A 12,464-nucleotide genomic window follows, 5' to 3' on the forward strand; every position below is an offset into this window, starting at 1 on the left:
ACTGGTAACTGGTGTGTTTGCTGCCTGCTTGGCGACTGGTAACTGGTGTGTTTGCTGCCTGCTTGGCGACTGGTAGCTGGTGTGTTTGCTGCCTGTCTCGGCGACTGGTAACTGGTATGCTTGCTGCCTGCCTTGGCGACTGGTAACTGGTGTGTTTGCTGCCTGCCTTGGCGACTGGTAACTGGTGTGTTTGCTGCCTGCCTTGGCGACTGGTAACTGGTGTGTTTGCTGCCTGTTTCGGCGACTGGTAACTGGTGTGTTTGCTGCCTGCCTTGGCGACTGGTAACTGGTATGCTTGCTGCCTGCCTTGGCGACTGGTAACTGGTGTGTTTGCTGCCTGCCTTGGCGACTGGTAACTGGTGTGTTTGCTGCCTGCCTTGGCGACTGGTAACTGGTGTGTTTGCTGCCTGTCTCGGCAACTGGTAACTGGTGTGTTTGCTGCCTGCTTGGCGACTGGTAACTGGTGTGTTTGCTGCCTGCCTTGGCGACTGGTAACTGGTGTGTTTGTTGCCTGCCTTGGCGACTGGTAACTGGTGTGTTTGCTGCCTGTCTCGGCGACTGGTAACTGGTGTGTTTGCTGCCTGTTTCGGCGACTGGTAACTGGTGTGTTTGCTGCCTGTTTCGGCGACTGGTAACTGGTGTGTTTGCTGCCTGCCTCGGCGCCTGGTAACTGGTGTGTTTGCTGCCTGCCTTGGCGACTGGTAACTGGTGTGTTTGCTGCCTGTCTCGGCGACTGGTAACTGGTGTGTTTGCTGCCTGTTTCGGCGACTGGTAACTGGTGTGTTTGCTGCCTGCCTTGGCGACTGGTAACTGGTGTGTTTGCTGCCTGCTTGGTGACTGGTAACTGGTGTGTTTGCTGCCTGCTTGGCGACTGGTAACTGGTGTGTTTGCTGCCTGCTTGGCGACTGGTAACTGGAGTGTTTGCTGCCTGCCTTGGCGACTGGTAACTGGTGTGTTTGCTGCCTGTCTCGGCGACTGGTAACTGGTGTGTTTGCTGCCTGTTTCGGCGACTGGTAACTGGTGTGTTTGCTGCCTGCTTGGCGACTGGTAACTGGCGTGTTTGCTGCCTGTCTCGGCGACTGGTAACTGGTGTGTTTGCTGCCTGCCTTGGCGACTGGTAACTGGCGTGTTTGCTGCCTGTCTCGGCGACTGGTAACTGGTGTGTTTGCTGCCTGCTTGGCGACTGGTAACTGGTGTGTTTGCTGCCTGCCTTGGCGACTGGTAACTGGTGTGTTTGCTGCCTGCCTTGGTGACTGGTAACTGGTGTGTTTGCTGCCTGTCTCGGCGACTGGTAACTGGTGTGTTTGCTGCCTGCCTTGGCGACTGGTAACTGGCGTGTTTGCTGCCTGTCTCGGCGACTGGTAACTGGCGTGTTTGCTGCCTGTCTCGGCGACTGGTAACTGGTGTGTTTGCTGCCTGTCTCGGCGACTGGTAACTGGTGTGTTTGCTGCCTGCCTTGGCGACTGGTAACTGGCGTGTTTGCTGCCTGTCTCGGCGACTGGTAACTGGCGTGTTTGCTGCCTGCCTTGGCGACTGGTAACTGGTGTGTTTGCTGCCTGCTTGGCGACTGGTAACTGGTGTGTTTGCTGCCTGCTTGGCGACTGGTAACTGGTGTGTTTGCTGCCTGCCTTGGCGACTGGTAACTGGTGTGTTTGCTGCCTGCCTTGGCGACTGGTAACTGGTGTGTTTGCTGCCTGCTTGGCGACTGGTAACTGGTGTGTTTGCTGCCTGCCTTGGCGACTGGTAACTGGTGTGTTTGCTGCCTGCCTTGGCGACTGGTAACTGGTGTGTTTGCTGCCTGCTTGGCGACTGGTAACTGGTGTGTTTGCTGCCTGCTTGGCGACTGGTAACTGGTGTGTTTGCTGCCTGTCTTGGCGACTGGTAACTGGTGTGTTTGCTGCCTGCTTGGCGACTGGTAACTGGTGTGTTTGCTGCCTGCTTGGCGACTGGTAACTGGTGTGTTTGCTGCCTGTTTGGCGACTGGTAACTGGTGTGTTTGCTGCCTGCTTGGCGACTGGTAACTGGTGTGTTTGCTGCCTGCTTGGCGACTGGTAACTGGTGTGTTTGCTGCCTGTCTTGGCGACTGGTAACTGGTGTGTTTGCTGCCTGCTTGGTGACTGGTAACTGGTGTGTTTGCTGCCTGCTTGGCGACTGGTAACTGGTGTGTTTGCTGCCTGCTTGGCGACTTGTAACTGGTGTGTTTGCTGCCTGTCTCGGCGACTGGTAACTGGTGTGTTTGCTGCCTGCTTGGCGACTGGTAACTGGTGTGTTTGCTGCCTGCTTGGCGACTGGTAGCTGGTGTGTTTGCTGCCTGTCTCGGCGACTGGTAACTGGTATGCTTGCTGCCTGCCTTGGCGACTGGTAACTGGTGTGTTTGCTGCCTGCCTTGGCGACTGGTAACTGGTGTGTTTGCTGCCTGCCTTGGCGACTGGTAACTGGTGTGTTTGCTGCCTGTTTCGGCGACTGGTAACTGGTGTGTTTGCTGCCTGCCTTGGCGACTGGTAACTGGTGTGTTTGCTGCCTGTCTCGGCAACTGGTAACTGGTGTGTTTGCTGCCTGCTTGGCGACTGGTAACTGGTGTGTTTGCTGCCTGCCTTGGCGACTGGTAACTGGTGTGTTTGTTGCCTGCCTTGGCGACTGGTAACTGGTGTGTTTGCTGCCTGTCTCGGCGACTGGTAACTGGTGTGTTTGCTGCCTGTTTCGGCGACTGGTAACTGGTGTGTTTGCTGCCTGTTTCGGCGACTGGTAACTGGTGTGTTTGCTGCCTGCCTCGGCGCCTGGTAACTGGTGTGTTTGCTGCCTGCCTTGGCGACTGGTAACTGGTGTGTTTGCTGCCTGTCTCGGCGACTGGTAACTGGTGTGTTTGCTGCCTGTTTCGGCGACTGGTAACTGGTGTGTTTGCTGCCTGCCTTGGCGACTGGTAACTGGTGTGTTTGCTGCCTGCTTGGTGACTGGTAACTGGTGTGTTTGCTGCCTGCTTGGCGACTGGTAACTGGTGTGTTTGCTGCCTGCTTGGCGACTGGTAACTGGAGTGTTTGCTGCCTGCCTTGGCGACTGGTAACTGGTGTGTTTGCTGCCTGTCTCGGCGACTGGTAACTGGTGTGTTTGCTGCCTGTTTCGGCGACTGGTAACTGGTGTGTTTGCTGCCTGTCTCGGCGACTGGTAACTGGTGTGTTTGCTGCCTGCTTGGCGCCTGGTAACTGGTGTGTTTGCTGCCTGCTTGGCGACTGGTAACTGGTGTGTTTGCTGCCTGCCTTGGCGACTGGTAACTGGTGTGTTTGCTGCCTGCCTTGGCGACTGGTAACTGGTGTGTTTGCTGCCTGCCTTGGCGACTGGTAACTGGTGTGTTTGCTGCCTGCTTGGCGACTGGTAACTGGTGTGTTTGCTGCCTGCCTTGACGACTGGTAACTGGTGTGTTTGCTGCCTGTCTCGGCGACTGGTAACTGGTGTGTTTGCTGCCTGTCTCGGCGACTGGTAACTGGTGTGTTTGCTGCCTGTCTCGGCGACTGGTAACTGGTGTGTTTGCTGCCTGTCTCGGCGACTGGTAACTGGTGTGTTTGCTGCCTGCTTGGCGACTGGTAACTGGTGTGTTTGCTGCCTGCCTTGGCGACTGGTAACTGGTGTGTTTGCTGCCTGTCTCGGCGACTGGTAACTGGTGTGTTTGCTGCCTGCCTTGGCGACTGGTAACTGGTGTGTTTGCTGCCTGTCTCGGCAACTGGTAACTGGTGTGTTTGCTGCCTGCCTTGGCGACTGGTAACTGGTGTGTTTGCTGCCTGTCTCGGCAACTGGTAACTGGTGTGTTTGCTGCCTGCCTTGGCGACTGGTAACTGGTGTGTTTGCTGCCTGCTTGGCGACTGGTAACTGGTGTGTTTGCTGCCTGCTTGGCGACTGGTAACTGGTGTGTTTGCTGACTGCTTGGCGACTGGTAACTGGTGTGTTTGCTGCCTGTTTCGGCGACTGGTAACTGGTGTGTTTGCTGCCTGCCTTGGCGACTGGTAACTGGTGTGTTTGCTGCCTGCCTTGGCGACTGGTAACTGGTGTGTTTGCTGCCTGTCTCGGCGACTGGTAACTGGTGTGTTTGCTGCCTGTCTCGGCGACTGGTAACTGGTGTGTTTGCTGCCTGCCTTGGCGACTGGTAACTGGTGTGTTTGCTGCCTGCCTCTGCGACTGGTAACTGGTGTGTTTGCTGCCTGCTTGGCGACTGGTAACTGGTGTGTTTGCTGCCTGCCTTGGCGACTGGTAACTGGTGTGTTTGCTGCCTGCCTTGGCGACTGGTAACTGGTGTGTTTGCTGCCTGCTTGGCGACTGGTAACTGGTGTGTTTGCTGCCTGCTTGGCGACTGGTAACTGGTGTGTTTGCTGCCTGCTTGGCGACTGGTAACTGGTATGTTTGCTGCCTGCTTGGCGACTGGTAACTGGTGTGTTTGCTGCCTGCCTTGGCGACTGGTAACTGGTGTGTTTGCTGCCTGCTTGGCGACTGGTAACTGGTGTGTTTGCTGCCTGCTTGGCGACTGGTAACTGGTGTGTTTGCTGCCTGCTTGGCGACTGGTAACTGGTGTGTTTGCTGCCTGCTTGGCGACTGGTAACTGGTGTGTTTGCTGCCTGCCTTGGCGACTGGTAACTGGTGTGTTTGCTGCCTGCTTGGCGACTGGTAACTGGTGTGTTTGCTGCCTGCCTTGGCGACTGGTAACTGGTGTGTTTGCTGCCTGCCTTGGCGACTGGTAACTGGTGTGTTTGCTGCCTTCCTTGGCGACTGGTAACTGGTGTGTTTGCTGCCTGCTTGGCGACTGGTAACTGGTGTGTTTTCTGCCTGCTTGGCGACTGGTAACTGGTGTGTTTGCTGCCTGCTTGGCGACTGGTAACTGGTGTGTTTGCTGCCTGCTTGGCGACTGGTAACTGGTGTGTTTGCTGCCTGCCTTGGCGACTGGTAACTGGTGTGTTTGCTGCCTGCCTTGGCGACTGGTAACTGGTGTGTTTGCTGCCTGCTTGGCGACTGGTAACTGGTGTGTTTGCTGCCTTCCTTGGCGACTGGTAACTGGTGTGTTTGCTGCCTGCCTTGGCGACTGGTAACTGGTGTGTTTGCTGCCTGCTTGGCGACTGGTAACTGGTGTGTTTGCTGCCTGCTTGGCGACTGGTAACTGGTGTTTTTTCTGCCTGTCTCTGCGACTGGACGCGTTTCCATCACAGTGAAAACCTTTTTTTAACCAGTTTGTGCCTTTCTTCATTGAGGATGGAAACTTTCAGACCAACATGTTTCGATTGTGCGGAACTTCGTCTTTGACTCGTCTCTGCCGTCACACACCTACCAGGAAGCCGGACGAGTTGTCCAGGAGGCAGCGGAAGCGACAGACAAAGCTCCTTTCCAGGAAGGAGGAGTTCTCCGGAGGAAGCTGTTCAGGGTTGTAGGTGACCAAAGACGAGCTGCTTTCCGGCTCCACCTCTGCAGCAACACAAACACCAACAGCTTCAATTAGAGACAACTTTATTTAAACCCCCGTCAGTCAAGTCCCTGTCGGTATCAGAGAGAGTTCCTTCACATCGTTTGTTTTGGGACTGCAGATCTAAACACACCGCGCTCAGCCAAAGCACACACACATAAGCATCTTAAACACACATGTAGATCCAGGACCACTTCAGCTCGTAAGCAGCCGCGGCTTAAGAGGGTCATGTGATCTGACCTGAGGCTGGTCTTACAGCTTAATGCTGGTGTAAACCGTCTCGTGTTGATGTCTGAATGTGCTCGTCAAGGCAGCAGAGGAGCTGCTCTTAGAAACGTGGAACTCCATGAAACGTGGCCTAAGCGGGGGGGATTCTGTTATTGTCAGTCTACATGAACTCCTGGTGCAGCAGGGGGTGGTGGGTACCTTGAGGGGAGTCCTGAGTCACTCCAGATGTTGCAGATGGAGGATTTAAAGCCCAATGCAGGTTTCTCCGGAGCTCCTGCTGATCCTCCGTGTGCACCAGTTCATAGACACTCTGATGCATGACGTCAGTCTGAGGGAAACAAGAGGACGTGTTAGATGCTAAAATCCACAGATTACATTCTGATAAAACTCTCATTTTCTTTCAGTTTTCAAATCCAGTTCTGCCCAGCTTGTTTTATTCTCCATCCCAGTCCTCAGATCAGTTCCCCAGAATGCTAGAAGTCCAGTTTCTCGTTGAGCCACCACAGATACTTGCATTGGAAATACTTGCCGATCTTGCCATAAGTACGATCGCCATCACACACATGGGGAAAGTGGCGATTGTTTAGAGTTGGTCGGTGAAAAAGCAGCTGCACATGAGGCGCTCGCTGCGTTTGTAAATAAAAGTGATATTTCTGAATTTGGGATGTGCAGGTGTTGACATATAACCTGTAATCCGGGTAGGATCCAGTCTGTTACGAGACCTGCGGCTTATGTCAGGTTGCTACGTGGCATTGTTTCGAAGCCCTTCCCCCTCGTCTCTCTTTCTGATTCCTTGTAAAACGCTGCATTTGGCTGCTGTTAGCTGTCAAGGGTGGAGGTTTTATTTTTCTCTTTAATTATCTGTCAAAGGGTTTCCTTCTCCTCCTCCTTTAAAACCAAACGATAACCTCCAGGAGTTAAAAGTGAAGCCGATGCAGAAGTGCATAAAACTGCAGTTCCCCCTTCATCCACTAGGGGCTGCAAAACAGAGCGAATCCCCATAGACTCCCATGTTAAAAAGACCAACTTCACAGCAGAAATAAACATGTTTACAGCAGAAATAAACATGTTTACAGCAGAAATAAACATGTTTACAGCAGAAATAAACATGTTTACAGCCAGGTACAAAAACCATTTTCAGTTTAATCAGTCAGGTTTACCTTCATGACAACCATTTAGAAGTAATTTATTTGAAATTGGGCAAATTTAGGGGCGTGTCCTTTTGATTGACAGGTACCCAATCTCCCGCTTCAAGTCAGAAGAACGTAGAACAACCGCAGTTTTTAGTCGGTTAACAGCGTGAATTAACTTTAGCCCGCTTACCTCCGTTAGCTGGTTAGTCCTGTTAGTGCCGGGTTAGCTTGGTTCGCTCTTAGTTACAGGTAGGTTGAGTTCGCTACCTGTAAATCATACACTCCCCCCCTCTCAGCTCCACCTTTTTGCCCATTTTTGTATTTTCCGGGAGAGACGACAAGCGTGATGCTGCCAACATGGCGGCAGTAGGAACTGCCCAATGAGCTTCAATTCAGCTCTTCAGAAACCTGAGGGTGACGTCACGTAGACTCCGCCCATTTTACGCAGTCTGACACGCCGCGCCATCCTAACCTGAAATGACGTAACCTCCTACATCACATCCGGAGACACATAAATGTAAAAAAAGTGTTTCCATGGCACATATTCCACAAACTTCCACAGATAAATGTGTAAAAAAAACCTCATCATGAGTGTAAAAACTATTTTATGAACGTCGCTGTTTCCATCACCAGGTTTTAATGCAATGTCGAGGAAAAATGGAAATGCAGCGACTGCTGTGCTAAACTTGTGTGGTTTCAGCACGTCCAGCATTGCGAGCGTTATGTAAGACACACAGCGGCGGCGTGCAGAGCCGGTCACTCGGGCTCCACCTGAAGAGTTAGCATGGTGTCGCTCTGCAGGACGCTGCTGCAACCGCTGCTTTCTACGAAAGGCCAGGCTATTAATAGGAGGCCTTGTTGCAGCTGTCTGAGACAAGCATGTTGCTGGAGACAGCGGAGACGCCTGAAATGATGCCGCCACATGTTGCACGCGAGCCGTCCATCTCCATCCCAGCAGCTGTTAATGCTGAAACCATCGCAAGGATTAAATATTTTTACTTGCAGCATGAAACTAAATCACAGGTTAATAACCTAAACACTCCACTGGAATCTAATCGCTTTACTTAGGGAACTGTTAGTATGAAGCATTTCTCTCAACCTGCCATGGCTTTATTCAGCTGCCACCTTTTTTACTACGGTGTCTCTGAATGGACAAACAAGCTTTAACCCATAAGAGCGCAGCGTAACATATGTGACATACAGTTTCTGAGACATTTGGCATCGCTATGGCGACAACTTTACGCAGAATACTGTGGAACACAACCTGATTTTTGTCTTCTACCCTTTATGGACGCCAGAAAGCAGAAGATTAAACTGGAATTCCTGTGATTATAAATATCTTATAGAATTAAATTTCTTGTTTTTTGTTTTGTTTACATTTTGTTAAATGAACAAACACAAACCATATCTTTAAAAAATTGTACTTTTCCTATAATTTGGCCATAAGCCAGGTCTTCAGGGGTTAAAGTGCTGTAGCTACTTGGTTTAGCTTGTTGCTGTTCAGCAGCAAATGAAGTTTCTCTCAGTGGAAAAGTAGAAGATGGTTGGATATGTGTCAGATTCAACCTTCACTGTGTTGGAAATTCAGATATGGAGAAAAGAGTTTCAGTGTTGAAACATTTCGGACTTTTGTTCCGTCATGGTGGCAATAAACATCGTAAAACATTGATGTTTCCTCGCAGTAACGTTCTCTCCTAAACACAACACGCAGTCGTCCCTCATTTCTACATCACGTTAATGTTTTCTGAATCTGCTGCTGCTTTAATAACATTTATTATAGTACTACAGCTTTTCAACTATAACATTTATCATAGTACTACAGCTTTTACTAGAGTAATATTTATTATAGTACTGCAGCTTTTACTTTTACAGAACTTGACAGGTATGGTCCAGGTGTACCTGCCTCTCACACTGCGATTGCTGGGATAGATTCCAGCTTCTCTGACATCCTTAATTGGACTAAATGGTTAAGACAAAGGATGTATGAATAAATGAATGAATGAATGAACGAACGGCTCTGTCGCTCTATATACAGGAAAACATCTTCATGTCTGGAAGAAGTTTGTCCTCTGATGGCCACTGTCCATTCACAGCTTGCTATACCCGTCTTGACCACTAGATGTCAGTATTTCTGACACGCTGGACCTTTAATTTGGTGAAACTTAACTGCTTTACTGTGATTTATGTAATCAGTGTTTAGTTGTGATTTGTTTTAATGTCTTCTGTTGTCTAATTAATAATGTTGCTTTTGCTGCAATGCTTTTCATGTTGTATAAAAAACACTTTGATGTGTCTGGTCCATGAAGCGTGACGTATAAATAACCCTGCTTTGCTTCACACCACTTTTCATTGCGTTTCATCTAATCTACCTCCTGCACAGTGACTCGTCTGGGAGGTATTTCCTCCTCCAGAACTGTTACATACAACCTTCTTTGTCCAAGCGGACAGGTGTGACGTTACCTGATGGAAGCCCAAGTAGTCCTGGATGGTATGGGAGGAGTAGAAGATGGTTCCACTGGCAGTAATAACCAGGACAAACCCATTGAGAGCCTGTAAGAAAGAAACACACCCACTCAGTCACTTAGCTCTGACACAGGATTAGATGAATATGCTGTATCCTGCCGTCTGATTGGCTGCTGAGGAGATAACCAATGAAGATTACGAGTTCTCAGAAATATGCTTCAGTTAACTCGTACAGACGTAAACAAAAAGGCTGCTTACATGAACTAAACATTATTTCTTGGTCTCAGAGTAACCCCTCTAATCTTTTTAATCCGATTTCTTGGGAAACCAGTTTTTGTTTGGTCTTTATTTTTTTGCCGATAACTCTTTTTGTCTGACGTATTGTGATAAAATAGAACAGAATAATCTGTTATTACTCGTCATCCAGCAGCAGAGGGATCAGACACACAGAAGAATCCATAAATATCCAGAAATTAGATAAAAAGTGAGAATAAACAGAGAAAGGAATCAGAAATATACAAAGAAATACAGCGATCCATTTAATTTTCAATCTTTTTTTCCATTGAGTATGGTCATTTTCTGAAACCAGATCATCTTCTGGGTCCATCAGGTTTAAGTAGCACGACACACCTTTCCCGCCTCATCCGAGGTTTGACCACAGATGTCGATCCTCGGCGTTCCCGACTCCTTCGACGCCATGCTGATATCTGCTCTACATTTCCCATCTTTGCAGCGTAACACACTGCATCACATGCTGCTTTTCACACGGCCGGACAGAAGACGTTACTGAACCTGAAAAACTGGGACTTTCTGGCACCAAACTAAACTGGTATTAGTGGTTTTTAGGGCAGGGACTACTTTGTGTCTGTTGATAAATGTAAATCTATAAAAACAAACATCCATAACCTGTGGAATTCCCCAAGGCTCCATGTTGGGGTCGCTGCTGTTCAATATCTAAACATCTGCCTCATTTTTCCATAATAGTGCCAACGACACAAAAACCTACATGATCATCTCACCAGCAGACCATGTTCTGATCCGATCACTGTCTGATGTATTGATCAGTTCAAAGATTGGATGTGCCAGAACTTCCTTCCGACTTCTGGCAACCGGGCCAGATATCTGGGAATGGTCCTGGACCTGGACTTCAGCATCACATACAAATGGTTTTTATCACTTATATAACATCGGAAAGCAGAAAGACAAAAGTCCAGTCCTCAGATCTCAACTTCTTCTCTGGAATTTATCCTTTCAACCAAAATCCAGTCAGGACCTTCTGGTTTGTTAAGAACCAGATCCCTCGGGTCATCAGGGTTAGGTCTACATCTCTCAGGTCATTCCACGGCAGAAAACGTCGATATCTGCCGGTCAAAATATTGGATTTGATACTTTGAGCATGTAGATACCGCTATGCTGATATAAAACACACCATTAGTTTTCATTTCTCACAGTTTTAGACAATCAAATTGTTTTGAAGCCCTGAAACAGTGGATTCCTTCTGTCACATGATCACGGCAGCCAATCAGATGTCATGATGATTCTCTTAGTGATGATGTTTTTTTATGATTTACAGGCTTAATGCAGGTTATTGTGTATCATGTTACATTTATCTGACTACTTTGTCATATTTTGCACATTATTAATGCACACTGCACAACTGTGGGCAAGGATGATCTGTTGGTATTGATATTGATGGAAAACGTTCCATAAACTAATCGACAGGAAAGGTTTTGGTCTCATCTCTACTAGAAGGTGGTCCTGCCAAAGTGGATGGTTGTAACCAGTCTAAACCAGTCCAGACATGCTATCTTGTCGAAACGTGCCAGGCTGAATTGATTTGTTGACCTGAGCTACCACATACATACAACTGATGTATATATGTGGCATACATCAGTTGTATCACACAGAACTGTCAGTTCTGTGTGATCAATAATCATGGCTCAATAATCATGGCTTAATCAGAATATTTCAACGTCTCAGCAGTATAAATGACTCCATCTGAGTCTGCTGGAGCGACAACCGACGTAGCCATCGCAACAAGTAGATCCAGATGTTCAAACAGTTGAGCGAAGCGTGGATTTATGGGCGTGTCCTCAACCCACCGCTGTGACGTTGTTGTGTTGTGTGTACGTCTCTGGGTCGGATGAAATTTCCGGTTATGGGGTGCTCTAGTCCCGTTAAACAACAAATGACAAGTGAAGGCAGCGGGTAGGAGCGAGACAGAAAACGGGGATAAAAGGAGGATATCGAATTATTTTTGGTGAAATGGAGCGCGCTCATTGTTTCTCCTCAAAGAGGAGCAGCTGCTCCAACGTTTCCGCCTCACTAAGCGAACATGTGCTCATTCACGGCCTCGGAAACAACACACACTCAGAAAATGTCCTCACAAAACCACCAATATTCAAACAAAGGCGGTCTGCGGGGGGACGGTGACTAATGCTGCAGACGCCATGTTATTCTTTCACATAATACACCAGTGGCCCGCTACGATTATCTGCCACACTTCCTCCACCGTAAACACAAACAAGCAAATGTCAAAGCGCCTCAGTGAGGAGGAAGGCGAGCGCTCGGCTCTGCAGCCGCCATGACGCCGAACGGATCAAACCAGGCAACGGCTCCTCAGACCACGCCGTCCACTCCTTAACCTCCAGCTGCACGTGATCCGATCCGGCCTCGAGTGGAGAACAACGCTGGCCCACAAAGTCTGGATCACACAGAAAAGTCAGTAATGAGGTCAGCTGATGTCCTGAGAGCGTCGTCGAGACTTTAATCAACAAAGATCTGATAAATTCTGCCAGGTTTCCTCCTTTTTCTGAGTCTGAATAATTGATTCTTCTCTATAATTTACAACCATCCAATGTGAAGAAAAACCGGCCCAGCTGGTGAACTGGAGGAAGAGGAGGGGGCACATTCACCTCCAACTAACCAGCTTTCATTTCTCATTATTATGAGCAACGTGGGGAAATAAAAATGAAAGCTGGGCGCTCCGGTCGGGGGAGTGGCGGGCGGCCGGTTTCCTCTCCTGGAATGCCAGTGTGATGCACATTGGAAGGAACTGGACTGGAAAATCAATGACTGCAGCAAAACCCAAAAAGATCTGGCAGCCAGTGAGCGCGCTCAGTCCTTCAGTCACATGTGCAATGCACAAGACACAAAAACTCCAACAACCGTTGACTTTATTCTCCTACTGAGCAGAAAACACG

At 49.1% G+C, this 12,464-nt stretch overlaps 1 protein-coding gene across 1 annotated transcript in view; it reads right to left on the reverse strand.

The window, feature by feature from the left end:
- Window positions 1-12,464, reverse strand: part of ahr1b (aryl hydrocarbon receptor 1b) — a gene marked incomplete at both ends in the record, with an annotated part of 71,796 nt that overhangs the window by 22,794 nt on the left and 36,538 nt on the right. The window contains 3 exons of the mRNA XM_079253995.1: window positions 5,306-5,439; window positions 5,864-5,993; window positions 9,259-9,348. Of these exons, the coding sequence (XP_079110121.1) occupies window positions 5,306-5,439; window positions 5,864-5,993; window positions 9,259-9,348 (354 nt within the window). The remainder of the gene's footprint in view (window positions 1-5,305; window positions 5,440-5,863; window positions 5,994-9,258; window positions 9,349-12,464) is intronic.

This window comes from Telmatherina bonti (genome assembly GCF_933228915.1).
Source record: "Telmatherina bonti genome assembly, chromosome: 15".
Taxonomy (NCBI): Eukaryota; Metazoa; Chordata; class Actinopteri; order Atheriniformes; family Telmatherinidae; genus Telmatherina; species Telmatherina bonti.